The sequence below is a fragment of the Alosa sapidissima genome, chromosome 5 (assembly GCF_018492685.1).
Source record: "Alosa sapidissima isolate fAloSap1 chromosome 5, fAloSap1.pri, whole genome shotgun sequence".
Taxonomy (NCBI): domain Eukaryota; kingdom Metazoa; phylum Chordata; class Actinopteri; order Clupeiformes; family Clupeidae; genus Alosa; species Alosa sapidissima.
In genome coordinates this window covers 29,579,953-29,602,452 of record NC_055961.1, presented here as the reverse complement: position 1 = coordinate 29,602,452, position 22,500 = coordinate 29,579,953, and the positions used below count along the sequence as shown (strand labels likewise).

Below are 22,500 nucleotides of genomic sequence, written 5' to 3'. Positions count from 1 at the left end.
TGGCCGACAGCGTTCTGCACAATGATGCTGGACAGTATGTTAAATGAAATTCCATTGCTTTTTTTTTCGTTGCGATTGATCACTATGAAAGGTGGGGGGGGGGTGAAGAAGAAACACATAAGTGGGAAAAAGAGCTTGATTTGGAAAACTCAACTAGCCTGCAGGAGTACACGTGTAAAGCTTGGTGAGGCAGGAAGTTCTCTTTCCCGAGAGTCTGAATCTGATAAATGATTCTCACGGCGTCTCTCTGACTCTCGCTGATGAATCCCTCTGTTTTCCCTTTGTGCAGATAAATGACCAGAAGCATCCAAGAGAAGATTCTCTATTTCTCACTCTCTCTTCACATCTCTCGTTTACTTCCTCAGCCGTCTTATTTTCTCCCTCTTCTGGTATTTGTCTTATTCCCATACTGTAGCACTGTTCTTCCTTGCATGAGTCCATCTCCATTGTTTTTCTCAGACTCCTGGATCAATGTCTCCCTTTCTCTGCATCTCTCCCTCTCCTCCTTTCTTCTCTGCATCTCTCTCTCTCTCATCCTTTCTTCTCTGCATCTCTCCCTCTCCTCCTTCCTTCTCTGCATCTCTCTCTCTCTCCTCCTTTCTTCTCTGCATCTCTCCCTCTCCTCCTTCCTTCTCTGCATCTCTCTCTCCTCCTTTCTTCTCTGCATCTCTCTCTCCTCCTTTCTTCTCTTCATCTCTCCCTCTCCTCCTTCCTTCTCTGCATCTCTCTCTCTCTCATCCTTTCTTCTCTGCATCTCTCTCTCTCCTCCTTTCTTCTCTGCATCTCTCCCTCTCCTCCTTCCTTCTCTGCATCTCTCTCTCATCCTTTCTTCTCTGCATCTCTCTCTCTCTCATCCTTTCTTCTCTGCATCTCTCTCTCTCATCCTTTCTTCTCTGCATCTCTCTCTCTAATCCTTTCTTCTCTGCATCTCTCTCTCTCATCCTTCCTTCTCTGCATCTCTCCCTCTCTCCTTTCTTCAACTCATCTTTCCACGTGTCCTTGGACCGTGGTCCAATAAATCCAATACAGAAACATACACACAGGCGTACACAAGAATGTACACGTTCACACACACACGTTCACACACACACACACGCACTCACACTATACACAAACAAAAGGCTGCAAATGAAAAGCAGCTGTCCATAAGACTACCAGGCAGAAGAGTAAATATTGATCACAACTCAACCTAAAAAATCCACAAACCATAACTCAAACACACACACACACACACACACACACACACACACACACACAGAGCCCCTCTCTTACCAATGATGATGGGCTGGGGGTCACTCCTCACCCCAACACCAGCGCTAGGTCCCGGCGGCCACCTCCACTCGGTACTGCACCCCTGTCTGGAGTCCACCCAAAACCACCGAGCGGATGGCCGCGTCAACCGTCTTGTTCACATGGAAACGGCTCTCATTGCCCAGACACCAGATCTAACCCAAGAAACAACAGAGGAGAAGACAGAAGAGAAGAAATAGGTGTGGTTTTCAGAATGGCTTTCAAAATTATCTCGCTAATTAGAGATCTCATTTGTGGTTAGTATTATTTAGTATAATTTTAGTATTATTATTATTATTATTATTATTATTATTATTATCATTATTATTATTATTAGTAGTAGTAGTATTATTATCTGGGTGCGGTCAAGGAGGGATATCTGTGAGCTGGTTACCTTGTACTCCTGTATGATGCCGTTCTGGTGGTCAGTGGGCGGGGGGGTCCCAGGAGATGCTGATGGAGGTGCTGTTGTGGCTGCCCACCGTCATCACCGTCACCTGCTGGGGAGGGGCACTGGGGGCTGGGGGTGGGGTTGGGTGGGGTGGGGAAGAAAGGAGGGAGCAGAAGGACATTACAGACAGTGCAGGACCACATAATGCAATTATTTACTTATGTGTAATTAGTAACATAATAACTCCCAATAAACAATTCTGCCAAAAATGTACATTACAGAAAAGCCATTATTGTCATAAGCTCCCAGTTATATTATTGGGTTAACCTTACATGCAATAACTTCCTAATGATGTAATAACTTTAATAACTTAACTCCATTAAACCACAATCTAATAGTATAATATTCTAATAGTATCACATTAGATTGTGCATATAATATGATAATAATATAATAATGATTGTGTGAGTAAGATATGCTCTAACCCGGACTAGAGTTACGTGTGTCTGTGTGTGTGTGTGTGTGTCTCTGTGTGTGTGTGTGTGTGTGTGTGTGTCTTTGTGTGTGTGTGTGTCTTTGTGTGTGTATGTAAGTGTGAGAGAGAGAGAGAGAGAGAGAGAGAGAGAGAGTACACACATCAGAACGTGTGTGTGTGTGTGTGTGTGTGTGTGTGTGTGTGTGTGTGTGTGTTTGCGTGTGTGCGCATGCATGTGTGTGTGCAATCTGGAGTACACTAAAGCAATTACAGTCCTACACAGCGCTGCAATAAAGACTTCCTCAGCGCGGCGACACCAGTGGAGCGAGCAGACGTCTCAGGAAGCAGTGAGGCGGAGCAGCATGGAGCGGAGTGGAGTTCAGCCGCACGGCTAAAGCACATATGCCTATGTGAGCAAGCTCCTCTCGCGCAACGCAAACATGCAGACAGATGGAGGCAGCCAAAGGCTCAGGGCAGAGAGAACTTATGGGCCTCTCTATAAATGCTTCACTCTCTAAGAAGAACATGTAGTGGTTTGGTGCAAAGCACATTATACAGAGAGACAACTCAATCAACGGGCTACAGATGCTATAGGTCATTCCCTCACTGTCCACCTCAAGCTGGTGTGTGGTGAGCGTTCTGGCGCATAATGGCTGCCGTGCATCACCCAGGTGGGCGCTACACATTGGTGGTTAGTGAGGTTCCCCCAAAGCTCTGCTTTAACCCTCTCTGGTTCCCCCTTCACTGTAAAGCGCATTGGGTTCCTTGAAAAGTGCTATATAAATGCAAGTTGTTGTTGTTGTAGGTTTGACAGCATTGTAAATTAAATATATTAAAAAAAAAAACGTATTAAAATTGAGTTAAATCAGAATAATATTATAATGAACATAAAACATTATAGAATGGTGAAAGGATACAAATCAACATGAAGTCCCCAAAAGGGGGTGGGGGCATGTTGTGCTAGTGCAAATCCTGATGGTATACGTGTTGGCATGTGAATTCCACTGGCACACTAGATACTTCCACTAGTGACAGTTTACATTACAGTAGCAGCAGCTGCCAAGACAGTGAACCTGTGACCCCGCCATAGCCTGGCTGACTTCAGCTGCAAACCCCCCTATAGAGACATCATGGAATTTCTGAATACAGCCATGAAACATAAATGACTACTGTAGGCTCCACCATAGTGGAAGAGCATATTTGAATCATGGCACAGTGACCTCCATGACCCTGAGACATTGTTAGTCATGCCTGGCTGCCGCTGGTCTGACGGAGACCCGGTCTCAGCGCACCCCATCCTCCATGTTAAATAACGCCAACTACCACCAAATGGGCCTTGTGAAGAACACCATGACCGAAGGACCACCGGCCGAGCAATTATACTGTCGTCTGTCTTTTTTCTCTCTCTCATTCCTTTCTTTCTCTCTGTGCCCTCATCACCCATGCATTTCTTACTGGACGATGCCCCCATCTCCTATCCACCCACCCATGCATTTCTTACTGGACGATGCCCCCATCTCCTATCCACCCACCCATGCATACCTCCGTCACTACACTCACGGCTCCTCCACCTTCTTGCTTCAGCTGGGAGAGCCAAAGCCCTGGTGTTGCACAGCGTGATCTCTAAGGGTCATGAAAGAGTGAACCTCCCTAGTGAAGAGCATCCTGACATTAACTACTGCTGGAGCCATCAACAATGTATGCCATCAAAGGCACACATCATGCTCAATGAAGACATAACCTTTTCAGCATCACACAAGGGGATGCTCTAATTGGGTTCCATGCCGTTCCATCTCTGTGGCTTCCATCAGCATTACACTACGCTGCCACACCATGTCCTCGCAATCAAAGGAGACTTAGCGCAGTCAGTGACACTGCATTAATATTACAGCACCTAACATTCCACCACACATGTACTTAAGCACACATACAGGCACACACAAACACACACATACACACACAAACACACAGACACACACACACACACACACACACACACACACACACACACACACACACACACACACACACACACACACACACACACACACACACACAAGCACACTCACCACACATGTGCAAACACCCCATGCATTCAATTGCAAATTTAAACACACTCAAACCACTTTGTGGAGATGAACAGATACATATAAATGTAAATCCCCCCCCACCCCCCCACCCCCCCCCACACACACACACTGTAAACGCTGATTTTGAGTACATGCTGCAGTAGACTGAATCATGCATGTGTGATCTAAGTGAAAGCCTCTCACAGGCATGCCCAGTGATGAAGGGGATGCTAATAAGGCCATTAGTTGTGTGACATATCTCTGGCTCTGGATGGGTGACCCACTACACTGGGGTTGAGTGTGCTAAGCGCTACACTGGTCTGGCACCCAGCTCCATCCCTAGACCTCTAGGGACGCCTCCACATAAACATCTAGGACACTGCGGAGAGGACACGGGTCCACACCGGTCAGGAGCTGATTCATGTTAAGGGATAGGTGTCCCTAGATGTCTAGTGTGTGTATGTGTGTGTGTGTGTGTTTGAGTCATTTAATTTATTAAGTGTGACTGAGAGCCAGAGAGTGTGTTCATGCGCTTATTTGTTTTCTTTGTGTATCTTTGCATGAGTGTGTGTGTGTGTGTGTGTATCTTTGCATGAGTGTGTGTGTGTGTGTGTGCGTGTGACCAGAAGACAAACCAGATAAAGATAAAGAAAGATACATACATAATGGTGTTGTCTGTGTTGTCAGCAATGACTGACACACATACCTCTTAAGGGTCTCTCAGGGAGGAAGAGAGACAAAAGCCTGACCAACCTGAGCTCCAACCCCCCACTCTCAAAGCAAGGCCAGGCCCTCAGAGGGACCTCTGTCCTGGGCAAGCTCAAAGAGACACCCCCTCCCTCCCTCCCTCCCTCCCTCCCTCCCCACCCCCTCCTGTGGATGCCCACTGGTGCAGCTCAGCCCTCACAGCCATCAAAGCACTACAGCAGGGGGCCTCTGGCTCTCTCCAGCCCACAGGGAGAGAGGGAGAGAGAGAGAGAGAGAGAGAGTGGGAGAGAGAGTGTGAGAGAGAGAGAGTGGGAGAGAGGGAGAGTGGGAGAAAGAGAGAGAGAGAGAGAAAGAGAGAGAGAGAGAGAGAGAGTGGGAGAGAGAGAGAGAGAGAATGGGAGGGAGGTGGCCAGCAGCGTCCTGTACAGGAGCCCCAACTGGGCAGAGGAGGGCGGGGGGGGAGGGGGGGGGGGGGGGGCTACCGCTGCCAAGGTCAGAGGTGGCTCTGGTCCAAGGGAGAAATGTGTGCATTCACTGGGCATTCACTGGGCTGGGCTGGGAGCTGCTCTGGATTAGTCCAAGCTTTGTGTGGGTTTCTATTGTGTGATTGTGTGTGTGTGCGTGTGTGTGTGTGTGTGTGTGTGTGTGTGTGTGTGTGTGTGTGTGTGTGTGTGTGTGTGTGTGTATATCCATGAAAATTAATATGCCCAGGCAATTTGCATGGGATTCAACTGGGCATGTCTGCATTATGTTTGGTATAATTAGCTACAGTGATTGTTATCCTAATTGGGTAGTTATCCAACTGAAATGTGGTTCAATTTAAAACATGGAAAATGTTTCTGATGTCAGGTTTTTTTCCAGAGAGGCGACTCACCTTCCTCATTGGTGCGAGCTGTCATGGATTCGCTGTCGGCTCCCTGGAACTCGTAGAAGTACGGGCGAACCTTGATCTCGTACACCACGCCCTTCTTCAGGCCCAACAGAGTAATGTCACGCTCAGAGGGGACCTTCAGGTCTTGACTCTGCCAGGCCCCGGGAGAGGGTAGCCCAGACGTTTGCCTATACAAAACCCTGTAACCTTGAATAAACTGCGAGGGCTTCTCCACCTGCAGATATGAAAGAGATTACACCAGATTGGATTTAATCATGTGATTTGGCATGAATGCATACAAATTACCCATTTTTGGTGGAAAAAAAAAAACAAAAACAACCCGTCCACCTGTTTAGGTAAAGCATATAAAGCTTATGCAACCTCTCTGAAACGGCTGGCATAACAAACACTACATCTGCTGACACCTGTTTCAAACAGCTTGTGTAAAACACACAGAGAGGCCCCTCTGCCTTAAGACCTCCACCGCCCCCACCCCCACAAGGTGTAGCTGCTCTCCTCTGGCTGAAGGGTGGCCGGAGGGTGGGGTGCGGCATAACTCTCCGTAATGCCTTGTTAACAGGGGCCCAAGCAAGTGAAAGCTTTTATAGGCGAAATAAAGCAGCTGTTTACCGTCAGCCCCGTCCAAATAAATCAGCGGCCACCGTGCGCGTGCCCAGCACCAGGGTGTGTTTGGATTTCATTAATGGAATGAACCGGGAGCCTAAAAGCTTTGAGCACCCCCCCCCCCCCCCTCAAACCCCATCCACTCACCTCCCCTCCCTCCTCTCTGTAATATAACTGATTGGACTCCAGTGGAGTTTTCAGCTTTCAGATATGCACTAATACGGACTAGAGCTGTGTGTGTGTGTGTGTGTGTGTGTGTGTGTGTGTGTGTGTGTGTGTGTGTGTGTGTGTGTGTGTCTTTGGTTTACTTTGGCTGACCAATGGAACACCAGTTACTGTGTAAAGCTTTTATCTCATACCCTATCCACTTGTAGCTGAGGTTGATAATGGAGACACACTAACTAATTTTGATAACAGCTGAAAAATGGTACACTATGAGGGATATGGCTCAAAATGGCTGACATTTTGACTGTTTTTTTGAAGCTCACAGAGGGAAAATGGTGAAAAACAAAATCATTAACGCCACAGGGAGACAAAATAACCGGAGATCCAGTGGAGCGGGCGGCGGGTTGTTTATTTTGTAAGTCAGCGTGGCGAATAGGTCGGCCACTGGGCGACATGTTCAAACAAAAGGGCTCATCCTTCATACTGAGGCCCAGCACACAGTCTCCCAACACAAACAGAAAATAATATTAAACTGTCATCTAGCTGCTGGTGCATGCCACACTCTAGCATATGGTGTGTGTGTCTGTGTGTGTGTGTGTGTGTGTATGTGTATGTGTATGTGTGTGTGCGTGTGCGTGTGCAAGTGTGTGTGTGCATGTGTGTGTGCAAGTCTGTGTGTGCATGTGTGTGTGTGTGTGTGTGCGTGTGCAAGTGTGTGTGAAGGGGCTTTTTCGTCATTAAATAACACTCTAGAGAAAGCAGATGGGACACCCTGCCAAAAAAAGTGAGAGAAAAAAATGGGAGAGAGTGGGGGAAAGCATAGCGGGCTTTAGATAAAGAGCTGACTGCACACAGCTTCCAAAGGAGGGAGCACAACATGTTGGGCTAATGGTGATCTATTTGTTCCTGGGAAAAACATTTGTCTTAATTCAGGCGTCACCCTAAACGATCGGAGATTAATGATGTGCCAGCTGTCGCGTGGTGTCCTGTCCACTTGTCTAAAGTTAGCTTCAGTTTCCCTTTCTCCTTCTTTCTCTCTCTCTCTCTCTCTCTCTCTCTCTATCCCTCTCTCTCTCTGTCCCCTACAACGGGATGGAAAACAAATTATCTGCAATTCTGCAGAAACATACAAAACAGAAGCTTCTGGAAACTCAAAATGCAGCACATGGAAGATACATAAACTGATTGGTCACACTGAGAATAATGTATCAGACTCAGACATAGAATATATTTCTTCACAAGGCATTATCCACTGCTCAGAGTTCTATAAAATAAATATTTTACTTTATATTTAAATTGGTCCATCCAGATCTAAACTACACTCCCACTTGCACCAAAGTCAAACCAAAGACATATTTTGTCCTCTTAGCATGGACTGTCACTGTCCCGAGAGCTACTCACCGTCCAGGTGACGCGCACAGAGGTGGAGCTGAGCACCACGGGGTTGTGCATGTTGACCACCACGTCCCCCAGCTCCTGCTGCACGCGCCGGTGGTCCACACCCTGCACAGGAGGGCTGATGTCTGCAGCATGGACAGTTAGCATTAGCATTATCTTTGTATCACCATCATAGACTAGCTCTGAAATCACAATGAATTCTATGTCCACAATATGCTTAATCAAGTAACATATTAAACATATTAAAGATGATCACAGATAAGGAGTATATGTACAAACGTACAGTATGTGGTATAATCATTATTCAACATACAATTATACAGATTCATTACATACAATAGATTATTATTGCCATACTGAGTGAATCATAATTTAGTTCTTTGATTAACCTATCAAGTATTGATGACTGTCTGTATAAAATATTCATTTACTAATAATGTAATCTACAGTATCAAACATGACTTTCAGACTCTAGTCATGTGTATTAGCCCAGCATTGATGATAAACGTCATAATAATGAATAATGATGAGTGATTATCATGCATCACTGATGCTGATGGAGAAGGCAAGGTTCCCGTGGGTGTGGTCAGGGGAAGGTACCTTTAGTGCGGACAGGGTCGGACATGGGGCTGGGGTCTCCCAAGCCCTGGGCGTTCACAGCACGAATGATGAACAGGTACACAGTGTTAGGCCGCAGGTCCTTCACCGTGAACTGGGTGCTCTTCACATGGTCCGCCACAGTCTGCCAGCTGTTACTCACGAGCTGCCTGCAGAGGGAGAAGTAGGAGACAGAACATCAGCAATGTGCAGTAGCTAACTCACTCCAGTCCGACCCCCCTGGGCTACTGGCACTGCTTAAGATATGCTGTTATATTCCATACACACTTATATCATACATCACATTAAACTCATCAGAGTTGTGGCCTTTACAGTATAGGACTTGGATAATAGTAGCAATTAAACCAATCCATGCTGTTAAAAACAACTGCTGAATTCTGCAGATAAAACAACTGAATGAATAGCTCCATGTCTCCTTCAGGCCTCAGCTGAAGTAACCCCTAATGGCCTTTTAAAAGCCTGCATCTGTCTAAGCCCTGCTGAAGGACATCCACTATAATAGCTCTGGGTGCGTGTCTGTGCGTGTGCGCTCAGACGTACCCGAAGGCTTCTATGACATAGGAGGAAATTTGGGAGCCGTCCTCGGGCCCCGGTTGCCACGACAACGAGACACTGCTCTTGGTGACATCAGTGACCTCTGGCTTGGAGGGAGGCCCTGGCAGGGCAGATGCATTGTGGGAGACTGAGTCTGGCAGCTCACTGGATTCTGGATGAGGATGGACAGAGAGCACAAATTTACATTCGGTACTTTTTTTATTAGTATACATTTAGTATCAGTACATTTGTAGAAGTATATAGAGCTTGTCACAAAAACAGTACACAACTTTACATAAAAACTAGCAACTAGAAGATTATTTTATCCAAAGGCACTCAGAGTGAACACATACTACTTTTAATCATTACATCATATGTGTACTCCATAAATATTGAACCATACCTACTGAGTTAAGTAAGTACTTTTTTACAGCAGTATTGATTTATTTGAATTTTTCTGTTGAGAACATTATCTGTGCTGGCGTACCTCGCACGTCCAGGAAGGCGCTCCATGAGGTTTCCCCTGTAGAGCTGGTTGCCAGGCAAGTGTACAGGCCTGAGTCAGAGAGCTGGCAAGGGAGAGAGCGGCGATCAGCCAATCAAACGGATAAATGACTGAGCTACAGGCCATTTAGACCAATCAAAACAGCACTCAGGCTGTAAACTCTCCCACAAGACAACATATCAACCAATCAAGACAACATTCATTTAATCACAACACCCAACCACAGCTCTTCCAATTACAGTAACACATGCCTCACAGCAATCAAGCCCCTTACTCAACACATCAGCCAATCGGAACAGCACTATGCTATGCATATTAAACAATGAAAGCTCCATAAATGACTGCACCAACCAGACGCGGTAGGAACTGATTTGTGAAATGAACAGCATCCCTGCATTGACCATCCTCAGTAGGAAGCTTCCCACCATGGCCCTGAACCACTGAGGCGATCAATCCATTAACAAACTAGCCAGCGAACGAATTAACTCGCTCACTTTACCAACAGACCGCAAACTGCAGCACAGCCATGAAGGCCTTGGCAAGAGGGCACATGATGCAGGCCTTTATCAGGGCAGCCCCCTTCAGGCCATTTGATCTCGGGCAATTAACTGGGAGGCAAAATGTATGGCCCAAAATGCCAAGCAGAGACACAGTGGGGGGGGGGGGGGGGGGGGGGGAGTGCGTGTGTGTGTGTGTGTGTGTGTGTGTGCGTGTGTGCGTGTGTGTGCGAGTGTGTGAGTGAGTGTACTTATATGTGTGTGTGTGTGTGTGTGTGTGTGTCTGGCCCCCATCCTAACCTCCATCCCTACTGCCCTTTTACATGCCAACTGCAGCCCGGCGACGGAAGCAGCTCAGATGATGAAGTACAGGGAAAATGCATTAACCTCTCACAGCCTGAGTCAGCTTTCACAGGGATGGGGAGTGAGGGAGAGAGAGAGAGAGGAGAGAGAGAGAAAGATGGAGCGACAGACAGAGTGAGAGAGAGGGAGAAAGAGAGAGAGAAAGAGTGAGAGAAATGGTAGAGAGTGGTTGGGAGAGAGACAGAGAGAGAGCTGAGAAAAAGAAAGAGAGTGTGAAAGGGAGAGGAGGTGATTGATAAAGAAAGAGAGAGAGAGGGAAGGAAAGAAGGAGAGAATGAGGAAGGACGTGAGAGTGAGTGAGAGGGAGAGAGAGGGAGAGAGAGGGAGATGGGGTGATTAAGAGAGTGAGAGGGTAGGGTGGGGTGAGAGGAAAAAATAGAACAGAGACTTAACAGCATGTGTCCCTCGAAAGTGCTGACGTTAATTTTCTTAATAAATTTCATTTAGTACTCTTCACCCCATCACCATCAATATGAAGAAGCTGGAAGAGTGACATGATAATCTACTTAGCGTAGGTTGCTCCAACAATAGCATCTGTTAACACTTGATTCTCTCTCTCTCTCTCTCTCTCTCTCTCTCTCTCTCTCTCTCTCTTTCTCTCTCTCTCTCTCTCTGACATTAATGCTTGGCACACACACACTCTTTCTCTCCCTCGTTATCTGACCCTCTCCTCCACTTTCCCATAATCTCTCTCTCTCTCTCTGTTTCCCTCTTTCTCGTCCTCATTCTCCTGTTTTCTCTTAAAGCCGTTAAAGCTGTAGCTGTCTCTGGCTGTGAGGTTTCATCTCTGTGATACCGACAGTCCCTCCACTCGGATCAGACTCAGCTGATGTAAGTTGACCTGACATGGGCAAAGAGAACTGATATGAAGCCCACACAACTGAGCAACTGACACATCGCTACAGTGGCCACACTGATCAAAGCATGTACTGTGCACGCACGCACGCACGCACGCACGCGCGCACACACACACACACACACACACACTCACTCACTCTCATACTCTCATATAGTATTCCCATAGCCCTGGTCTTGAGTGAAAGCCCAGCTTCTGTCAGAAGGGAGGGCAGGCAGGGTGGGGAGAGGGAAGGTGGAGGGAAGCTCTCCTGGTAAGTGACAGCATTAAGCCATTTATAAAAATCAATACTCCAGCTATTCATCTTCAGAAGCAGCCTGACTGCTTTTGTCCATCTAAATTAAGCCTAACTGACAGCAGACAAAAGACAGTGCATTTTGTGCGTACTTGTGCATGTGGTGTGTGTGTGTGTGTGTGTGTGTGTGTGTGTGTGTGTGTGTGTGTGTGTGTGTGTTTGTGTCCATCCGTGTCCGTGTGCCTGTGCGTATGTGTGTGCATGTGTGTGTGTGTGTGTGCGTGTATGCATGTTTGAGTGGGTTACAAACTGCTCTTACATTTATAGTGTGCCCACATAAAGACACACACATACACACGCGCATGCGTGCACACACACACACACACACATCAGTATCACACATTCTCACTTCTGTGTGTGTATATTGCATGCAATGTACATGTATTGTATGCTACTGAAAATCCCTCAGTGTCAAGTAAACAATGCAATATGAAACAGAAGAAAAGTACATGCACAAATGAGAGAATATGTGCTTGTGAACTAACAATACTTTCCCTAAAGCTCGAGACAATCTTATGAACCTGCCTTCATAAAACCTGTCTATGAGTCCAACATACAAAGGAATCTTCCGACGTTTCAATAAGCTATCTCCTACAACACATAAAAATCGTACGTTCCTTACAAAACTCATTTTGGCAAAACAGCAGGACACCCTATAAGCATAACAATAGAGTCCAAGGTCATTGAGGAGTACCCTTGGAAAATGTGAATGTAAATGCACTCGCCACCGCGGCTAGTGGAAGCCCTCACACCTGGGTCTTATGGATTCTTGAATGCTGATGCAAAAATCTGTGGGGCTTCTTGTTTTTGTAATGCTAATTTGTTGGTGCTGAATTGAACATATTGCGAGATAAAATTCAATCTGGTCAAGCTGGCAGGTTTCCACATTATCTCCCTTGACTAAGAAGAGGGCGCACAATGTGTTTAATTATTATCCAAGTAATGCCTCGCTTTGCAAATATTGTGCATGACTATTTGACAAATTGCCCTGGCAGTGATAACCAAAAACACATCTCTCCTAGAGCTGATAAATTTAGTGGCATGTGCCTAGTTGGGCACATGCTTACCATCTTTTTTTGAGCATGCACAGTTGGACTAATGCATTTTTACTAATCCAAAACATTTGCCGAGGTTTTTTTGTAACTCAAAACAGTGAATTGTCGTTCAAATGAAGTTCTGCAACTGTAAACTGAATAGAACTGTTTGTCTATGTTTGTCTGTTTGTCTAATGGCACCTAGAACCTTTTCCAACCTGTGCGTTGCATTTTATAGCCGGCTCAATCCCTTCCCTAAGCCTGTGTGTGTCTGTGTGTCTGTGTGTGTGTGTGTGTGTGTGTGTGTGTGTGTGTGTGTGTGTGTGTGTGTGTGTGTGTGTGTGTGTGCTATTTATACAACACACACAGACCCACCTTGGTGCCTCTGATCTGCAGACTGCCGGGCTCCAGCAGGGACATGCGGGGGTCCTTGCCCAGCAGGCTGACCCCATCCTTCAGCCAGGTCACTGTGGGCTCGGGGTCCCCCCACGCCTGGCACCCCAGCACCGCCACGCCATCCACCGCCAGCGTCTGATTGGCCGGTCCCTGCCGGATGATGGGCGGGGGCCGGTCCTTATTCGCTATGGGGAAGTGGGGGGAGAGGGGGGGAAAGAGGAGCAGAGGTGGGTGAGGCATGGCATCATCATTGTCCCTGTCACCCTTATCATCAGCCGCGGACCCACACAGAGGCTACCTTGTCTCAGACTCACTGACCTTCCCTGGACCTTGGCAATTAGAGCGTTTTGGCAAAGTGGCGCGCCGTGACCAACCCCACCGCCACCTGCGCTTACCCGAGGTGTGCTGTGTGATTGATCTGTTTTGAGCGCGGGTACCTGTTTTTAATAACGAGCCGTGCAGGGGGAGGCTGCTGTTGATGACTGCCCGCTCGTGCCATTACATCACACCTCCGATCGCTAATTACAAGGTGTGGATTAAAACCCGCCTCGCCGAGGGGCCTAATTAGCGCGGCTTCTTCGTGGCACCTCTCAACACATTCACACCCTCTCCTCTTTCTATTCTCTCCCTCTCTCTTTCTCTCTTTATCCTCCCCTCTCTCTCTCTCTTTCTCGCTCTGTTTATCTTCACAACAGGCTCTCTTTAAGATTGGGATAATGACAATAACTTAACCTGCCTCGATGGCTGCAATTTTCCTCCGTGCGCTTTTCTAACCTTCCTTCAAGTACTAACACCCCCTGCGGAATGTTGGCTGCTCATAGCGACAGAGCTCTCCTCGTTGGCGCTGTAGTGGCGTCTATAGTGGAATCTAGTTAATCTTTCAGAGTGTGTACATATGTTGCTGCATTATCTTCAGCTGGTCCGAATTAAGCCATCTTTCCAGCCACTCGGCCTTTCCTCACTGACACCCCCCCCCCCCCCCCCCCCCCCCCCCCCTCCATTTTTGCTCACCCATACCACTCAATTTATATGCACAGCTATCAAGCAATCCCCGCTTTGAGGCCAAAGCTTTCCATCTTTGGAGGGAAAAAAGGACCTTGAACAGATGTTAATTCAATAATGTCCGAGAGAGTGGAGGCCAAGAATCGAATGAAAAGGAAGTAGAAAACAGCTCCCGCTTGGCAGCCATCGAGCACTTAAGATAATGATACTTTGTTTTTTTTTTTCTCCCCGTGGTGAGAAGTGGGTGTAAATGTATGTCTCGATGTCCGCGGGAGAGTGTTAATTTGACAGTTCTCACTCTTTTTTCCCCCATGTCCCTGTCTTCCCAGGCCCCGGCCGCCAACTACTGATGAGATGCGATGCCCGGGCCGTCCGCGTGATTGATTTGCCGAGCCGCTCACCGCGTTCACCTCGGCGAAATGAAAAAGTTGTTCGAGTGCGTTTCCCCGCTGCTGCCGTGTGCTTTATTGGCTGCTATTATCGGCGCTTATAGGTTGTGTGCGGAAATTTACATAAGCTGTGCTGTACATGTATGAACTGTGAGTGTGTACCCCTACTCATATGTGTGTGTGTGTGTGTGTGTGTGTGTGTGTGTGTGTGTGTGTGTGTGTGTATTTTGTGAGACATATGCAGGAAAGAGTTTTGAAAGTGCATAAAATATGCACTCCAACATTCCTTTACCATTATGACAGTAAACACAAACCCAGTACAGCTTAACAGCATTGGCAGTTGTTTCTTACCATCGGACACCTCCAGCAGGGCTTTGGCCAGGATGCTCCCTGCTACGGTGAGGGCCTGGCAGATGTAGTAGCCGGCGTCAGTGCGCTGCACCGAGCTGATGGTCAGCTCTCCGCTCGGGGACACAGACGAGCGGCTGTCTGGCTGAGACGGCTGGCTGGGGAACAGCAGACTCTGCAGGAGTGGAGAGAGGATGGGGTATAGATGAGACACTCCCATTTGCATTCAGTACTCTCGCAAAAGCTTCTATGCAGAGTGCCGCACAAGAGAGGAATGCAACGCAAGCAGTAAAGAAAACTCTGCATGACGAAAAACACTGAAAGCATAGCTCACTCTTAAAAAAAAAAAAAAAAAATTCATCTTTCATGTTCTCGAAATCCAATAGGCAACAGAGTGGGTAAGAAGATTTTGATCTAATCAATTCGACTGCATAGGAATGTATTACGGACCGGCAGCCTTCTCAACAGGCCTGAAGAGAAGCAGCAACAGCAGCAGCAGAGGCAGAGGCAGAGGCAGATCAAAGTCCTTACTGTCGTGTGCTGCTAGCGCTGGGGTTTTTGAGCTAGATTAATCCTAATCAAGTCGTTGCACAGGCGGACGGGAGGGATCTGTAATGAACGTGGATGCTTTGATGGCTGCTGATAAAGAAATAGAAGCAACTCTTGGAGCCAAATGAATTTTACTGCTCTTATTTTGCCATTCCTCCAAGTCATCAATTTCCTACTCGTGTTTCTATCTTATTTAGCATTATGCATGTAGGGATAATCAGCATATCATGCTTTGATTTCACTATGCATACCATATGCCTTACAAAACGTACAGCATGGTGTTTCCATACTTTACTAACTACAACTGCATTATATAAAGAAGTCAAAATGGTATGCTTTTAATGTGTCACTGTGTGGCTACATAGACTTCACTGGAGTTTGCTCCAAGTGTGCATGATTCAAAGTGTGTGTATGTGTGTGTGTGTGTGTGTGTGTGTGTGTGTGTGTGTGTGTGTGTGTGTGTGTGTGTGTGTCTGTGTGTGTGTGTGTGTGTGTGTGTGTGTGTGTGTGTGTGTGTGTGTGTGTGTGTGTGTGTGTGTGTGTGTGTGTGTGTGTGTGTGTGTGCAGTTCTTCTGGGCCACTCCCTATTCTCTCCTTCACTATTCATCTGAGGCTTCTTTCATCTGCTGGGGATCCAATAATTAACATGTAAGGTGAACGAAAGAGATAGAGAGAGGGAAAGAGAGGGAGAGAAAGAAAGAGGGAGAGAGATAAGATGGTGGAGACATACAGAGAGCCATAGAGAACAGAGAAAGAAAAAGACAGGCAGATGATATACAGAGAGTGAAAGACGATGATGAAGATGAAGATGTGGACAATGATGATGACAGTGCTGATGACAATGCCCCCTGGCGCCGTGCTCGAAACCACCGTGGCGTCTCCACCTCAGGATAGCCATCTCCACGCCTCCTCTAATGAGATCCTCTCTCATCCAAACTCCTCAAAGTGACTGCGGCACAGGAGAGAATAGGCATTAGCCCCGATTCAATTACACCTAATGACTCTAATGCGCTAAATTAATGTTTGCGTTTGACAAATGACCCCCAGAGCCCGGGCGACACGGCGGTGATGACCACTTCATTATCCGCTGGCGTGACGGGAAAAAGGACCCATGGCACTGCTAACACACACACACACACACACACGCCTTGCGGATTTACCGGAACGGTGTTTTGAAGTCGGTGTCAAGTGTGTGAAGTGATTGGAGAGGCAGAGGAGTTTGATGCCAGCTCTTCAGTCAGATAATTATGCCTGTTTGTGTGGACTACAGTAATGTGCTATTTTACAGATTGCATATCCATACATGTAGAGACAGAGAGGATTCTGAATAGACATAAGCATACTGTACATACAGATACACACACACACACACACACACACACACACACTGCTTACCTGGCTCCCCTCTCTTTGCCAGAAGACGGTGGGCTGCGGGTTCCCTTTGGTCTCGCAGGGGAAGGTTGCCGTGCGACCCTGAGCCACTATCTGGTCCCGTGGCCGCACCACAAACTGGGGAGCTTCTGTAAGGTCAAAGGTGACATAGAGCACCACATTATCACTCATGCTTTCTGAAAGGTGTGATGGTCACTACTGGTCATTCCTGACCGGACTCTACGTTTGGGGAGAGGAGAGGCGTGTGCCCGGACATGACTAACATGCAAACCGTGAGAGGCACATCTCAGCAAGCTGCATCTCACCTACTGGTGCAAGCAGGGTCGTCTATGGAGGTCAGATAAAGGAACAAGCAAGGTTTCAGGTTCTTTTTACCCCAATCCTTTTCCATAACCAATCCTATTTGTTGCACAGCTAATAAACGATACAAAAATATCAATAAATAATAATCTGGATCATTATTTGGTAGGTTATCTACTTTTCTCAGTGTGCCATGCAGGGTGTGTGTCATGCAGTTTTGCAGCTCACTCTAAAGGTGTGTGTACACTTTACTTGGTGCCCCAAGCCATAAGCTGTGTGCACTGGTTCGTATTTGTGCACAAATGACTGTGGCACTCAAACACAGATAAGGTGTGTGCATGACAGTGAGTGAGTGAGAGAGTGAGTGAGTGAGTGAGTGAGTGAGTGAGTGAGTGAGTGAGTGAAGAATAAGTGAGTGAGTGAGTGAGTGAGTGAGAGATCATGTGAGTGTGTAAGACTGAATGAAAAACTTTATGTCCGAATATGTGAGCGAGAGAGTGAGTGATTGAGTTTGTGCGTGTGAGGGGAGTGTGTGGTTGACTGATTGACTGAATGAACATGTGACAGTGAACAGCTATTGCGGCACATTCATAGTGGGATTGGCCTTTGAAAAAAAGGATGGGTACTTACCCACTGGACGGGCTGGTGACAGAACAATGGATTGAGTGAGGAGGGAACGAATGAGACAAAGGAGGAGTGGAACAGAACAGAGGGAAAGAAAAAAAAATGAAAATCAGAATGAATGAGTGCATGTGGTGTCTGGCACATAACTCCACCGAGAGGAAAGGTAGAGGAGCACTTTGTGGGAAAGAGTGGGAGGGTCACCTTGGCGATTGGATGGCACTCATATCTAAATATATCCAGGATAATAGAAGAGCCATTCAGACACCAAACTTGCCATATTTGCGGGACTATTCCTTTAATAATCCTCAAATATGCACAAAGTACACATTGTACAACACTCCAAAATAAGAGCTGATGGTTAACACATCATAACTGGCACATTCATAGGCCATGGGAACGACACCAAAACATGTGACCCAGTTTATATATGACCACGCTGTATGAAAACTACTGGAAATAAACAAATAAATAAAAAAAATAAAAAAGTGTAACAGGCACATCCATATTGACTGTGATGTGACATACTATATTCTATCAAGCGTCAGAGCTATGCTATCAGGCCCTCCACAGTCTGCACCCCCCCCCCCCCCCCCGTGTCCAAAGCCCCCTGCTTGTACAGCTCTAGGCTGAGTAGGTCCTGATGGGATTCTGTGATTAAATGCATGAGGGACTTTGAAAAGTTGAGCCTGGGTTCAGGTGAAGAGCTGAACTGTTATTAAGCTCCTCATCTCTCCGACTCAGCAGGAGGGAGGTCTATTTCTCTCCTTCAGTGTGTGTGTGTGTGTGTGTGAGTGTGTACGTGTGTGTGTGTGTGTGTGTGTGTGTGTGTGTGTGTGTGTGTGTGGGTGTGTGGGGTGTGAGTTCACCTTTCACCCGGATTTAATGTGTGGGTCTGTGTGTGTGTTTGTAAGGTCATGGTCTACCTGGATTGTCTGAGTTCACAGTGTACCTAGACTGTGTGTGTGTGTGTGTGTGTGTCTGTGTGTGTGTGTGTTTGTGTGTTGCTTTGTCAGGACATGGTCTACCTGAATTTTCTGTGTGTGTGTGTGTGTGTTTGTCTGAGCTCTCAAATGTGTGTGTGTGTGACTGATCGGAGCTTAGGACCCCCAGCATGCGAGGAATGACACACGCTCAGCTGGGGGGTAGGGAGCCACCGCAGACAGAGCTAAGCCCAGCTGAGATAAATCAACTGGCCCTCAATAAAGCTGAAAGCTCGGGCTGACACACACACTCACACACACACACACACACACACACACACACACACACACACACACACACACACACTGAGCCTCTGCAGCAGGTGGCACTGCACTGGAAACCCAGATACACACTGGCTGCTCCAGGGTGAACCGAACCAACCGCCATTTTGCAGCAAACATAGCACACAAAAAGCATCATCTGCTAATTCCTATGTGTATTTCTGTTGTGATATGTCTTACTGAGTGAGGGAGTTGATATCTGATTGCTTGTGTTGTGTTTTTCTGCTTTTGTGTGGGTTTGTGTTTCGTTATTGAGGGTTTTCCACTAAACAACATATGCTACTGAAGGACACCTGCCACTGACTGCAGGAGATACCTGTTTTAGGAAACATTGTATTTGTTTGTCTTATGTTGTTTATGTTATGTTGTTTATCTGTGTTTAGCTTTACAAGGTTGTCATATTTCAGGTGTGAATGGCGCCTGTGTACACTGACCTCGGACGGTGAGTGTGGCCGACGCCTCCACTTTGCCCACCCGGTTTTCCGCCACGCAGGTGAAGGCACCCTGGTCCCCCACGGTCACCTTCTTAATCCGCAACACAAAGTCCTCCTTCTCGTACTTAGCCTCGTACCTGAGAGGGGCAGAGCAAAACCAGCGAAGGGGGTTGAGGAGACATTTTAGCATGACAAACTAACAGCCAGCTTCCCACAATACACTTCACCACACATTACAAAACAAAGAGACCCTTTCGCCTGAACACACACACACACACACACACACACACACACCAACGGCACGAGAATAGGAAGAGGGAAAAACAAACTGATGGCGAACATGCGGGGGCTTATGACGATTTTAACAGCTTTCGGGCGGCGCGGTGGATGAAGATGATCTGGGGGCGCCGCGGCGGAGAGGAGAGGAGAGGAGAGGAGGGACTGTCAATTATGCAGGGATGAAAGGCATGGCAAAATGAAAGGTGCTTTCAGCTGGAACCCTGACTGTTCCACTCTTTCAATATTTATGAAGAGACACCCTCTGTGTGTGTGTGTGTGTGTGTGTGTGTGTGTGTGTGTGTGTGTGTGTGTGTGTGTGTGTGTGTGTGTGTGTGTGTGTGTGTGTGTGTGTTTGTGTTTGTGTTTGTGTCTCTGTGTGTGTTTGTGTGTGTGTGACTGTTGAAACAAAAAGAGACAGACAGACAGATACATACACTTGCACACACAGTGAGCGAGGGAGGCATAAAAATACAGCGAAAGCGAACAGAGAGAGAGAGAGAGAGAGAGAGAGGAGAGAGAGAGAGGAGAGAGAGAGAGAGAGAGAGAGAGAGAGAGAGTCTCTTTTTATCTGGCATATCTGGGGCACACCTCCAGATGAGCGAGGGCAGTGGCTCATTGATGAATGACTAATTTATATAGATAAAGCTATGCATCACAGCATAGCCGCTAATAGTGTCTGAGGACGGCGGTGTGGAAGCGGGGCGCCAGACCTTCATTACGCCCTCTCTGCTTCTCAATTTGTTAAATAAGAAAGCCATTACCCCACACGCCCGCCACACAAACTGGAGCAGTCAGCAGACAATGAGGAGCTCTCACTGTTTATGAAAGCCGTGCTAATAGACCGCGGTAATAATAACAAACTGGCGAAGTTTGTTCATTTCTTTGTCTACTTTTGACGTGTGTGTGTGCGTGTGTGTGTTTGTGTGTGTGTGGAGAGAGTCCAGCTGTGGTGTGTCTGACTGTGTGGAGGATGTTTCTTCAGCGGTGCTGAAGGGTGGGTGTAGGACACAGGGGAAAAAAGACTTCTAACCCCTAAGGAGATGACGATTGAAGTTGGAGGAAAGCAGTTTATCAGCACATAGAATCTCTCCCTGACAAGACATACACACACACACACATACTGTATGCACACACACACACACACACACACACACACACACGCGCGCACACGCTGTGTAGAGGCATAGACACACTGAGAGTGACACACAGAGAGTGAGAGAGAGAGAGTGTCCACACTGTGAGGCTATCGATGAAGGGTGTAACCGCTGGCCAGAGCCTGGCGGAGACCTGGAGTCACGTCGCCATCTCTGACCTATATAGCAGTGTCCCCCTGGGGGCTACACACAGAGAATGGGGGAGCGACGCACGCCAGCACTGGAAGTAGGGCATGTTTCAACAGTTAGACTAACCAGCCTCACACACGCATGCGTACACACACACACATACTACACACACACACACACATATATATATACATATATATATATATATATATATATATATATATTATGGCATGCCGTTTAGGAAATTAATGTCAATATGGAATGAAAGTCTGAATATATATATATATCAGAATCTGAATATATACCGTAGATCAAAAACCTGAATATATATATATATCAAAATCTGAGAATATATATCAGTCTGAATATATATATATATATATATCAAAACCTGAGAATATATATCAAAATCTGAATATATATATCAAAATCCTCAGATGTTTGTATATTCAGGTGTTTGATATATATATTCAGATTTATCCATATATATATTTCCTAAACGACATGCCATAATATATATATATATATATATATATATATATATATATATACACACACACACACACATATATATACAGACATACACACACACACACACACACACACACACACACAAACACACTGCAGGCTCGGCCATATCAGAGCAGTCAGCACTTCTGACCATTCTCATGTCCAGCATATCCTTTGTGTCACATCAGACTGAGCCATCAGTCCCTCATGGACATGATCTTTCCGGAAGAGTAGCCTGCCATGATGCGTTACATTAGCTTGGGGATCCACAGGTAGGTTAAAATCACAGGGTCAAGTGCAATGTATCATTAGACCTTCTGTAACACCTCATTTAACATAGGCTATAGGATTGGGCAGATAAAATGTGCTATACATGAGCTATTTTTTTGGTAATCTGATAATCAGGTTCTGCAAATGCAAAAATAATGCAAAACACTTTCGTTTTCAGTCGTTAAACATTTGTTTTTCAGTTGATAAATGTCTTTCAGCTTGCTGCGTTGCAACTGTCTAGACTACAATTTCACATTTCCTGTTGGACTTGTGATTCGCTTACTATGAAAACCTGACAACAACAGCATGGATCAAGAATGAGGGCTATGGTTTAGCCGAGACAGGATGAGTGCCTGTTTACCTCAGCTTTGATTTCAATGTGTTCTAAAAAACAAACAAGCGTTGAAGGTGAAACTCTACATAGACAAACAATTTGAAAGGTATTGATCGTGCCGAAAAATTAAACTGACTGGTTCATGGATATGGTCCTGATCTTTTTGATAACTAATACAAAAGGAATGTTTATCCAGCTGTAAATGTACAATGTTTATCCAGCTGTAAATGTACTGTTTAATATGCTTCAGATGTTTATCCAAAAAGCTGCAACCCCGATATGTGTTCTTTGTAAAGGATGTTATCTCTCTGATAAGAGAATTTCTCATCTGAAATATTTTTTTCCATAGGATATCTTTTTTTTTTTTTTAACTATTGTGATTCCATCAAAGTGCTAGCCTGGCCCCGCCCACCATACATTTCACTAAGATACTAG

The 22,500-nt window shown here is 46.4% G+C and overlaps 1 protein-coding gene across 1 annotated transcript in view; it reads right to left on the bottom strand.

Annotated features, from left to right (window-relative positions):
• LOC121709553 (roundabout homolog 2-like) overlaps window positions 1-22,500 on the bottom strand; it is a 163,801-nt gene that overhangs the window by 26,191 nt on the left and 115,110 nt on the right. The window contains 14 exon segments of the mRNA XM_042093025.1: window positions 1,273-1,318; window positions 1,320-1,445; window positions 1,685-1,729; window positions 1,731-1,810; window positions 5,808-6,039; window positions 7,995-8,116; window positions 8,592-8,758; window positions 9,150-9,315; window positions 9,631-9,712; window positions 13,069-13,274; window positions 14,832-15,003; window positions 16,773-16,897; window positions 17,700-17,711; window positions 19,390-19,526. Coding sequence (XP_041948959.1) covers window positions 1,273-1,318; window positions 1,320-1,445; window positions 1,685-1,729; window positions 1,731-1,810; window positions 5,808-6,039; window positions 7,995-8,116; window positions 8,592-8,758; window positions 9,150-9,315; window positions 9,631-9,712; window positions 13,069-13,274; window positions 14,832-15,003; window positions 16,773-16,897; window positions 17,700-17,711; window positions 19,390-19,526 — 1,718 coding nt within the window.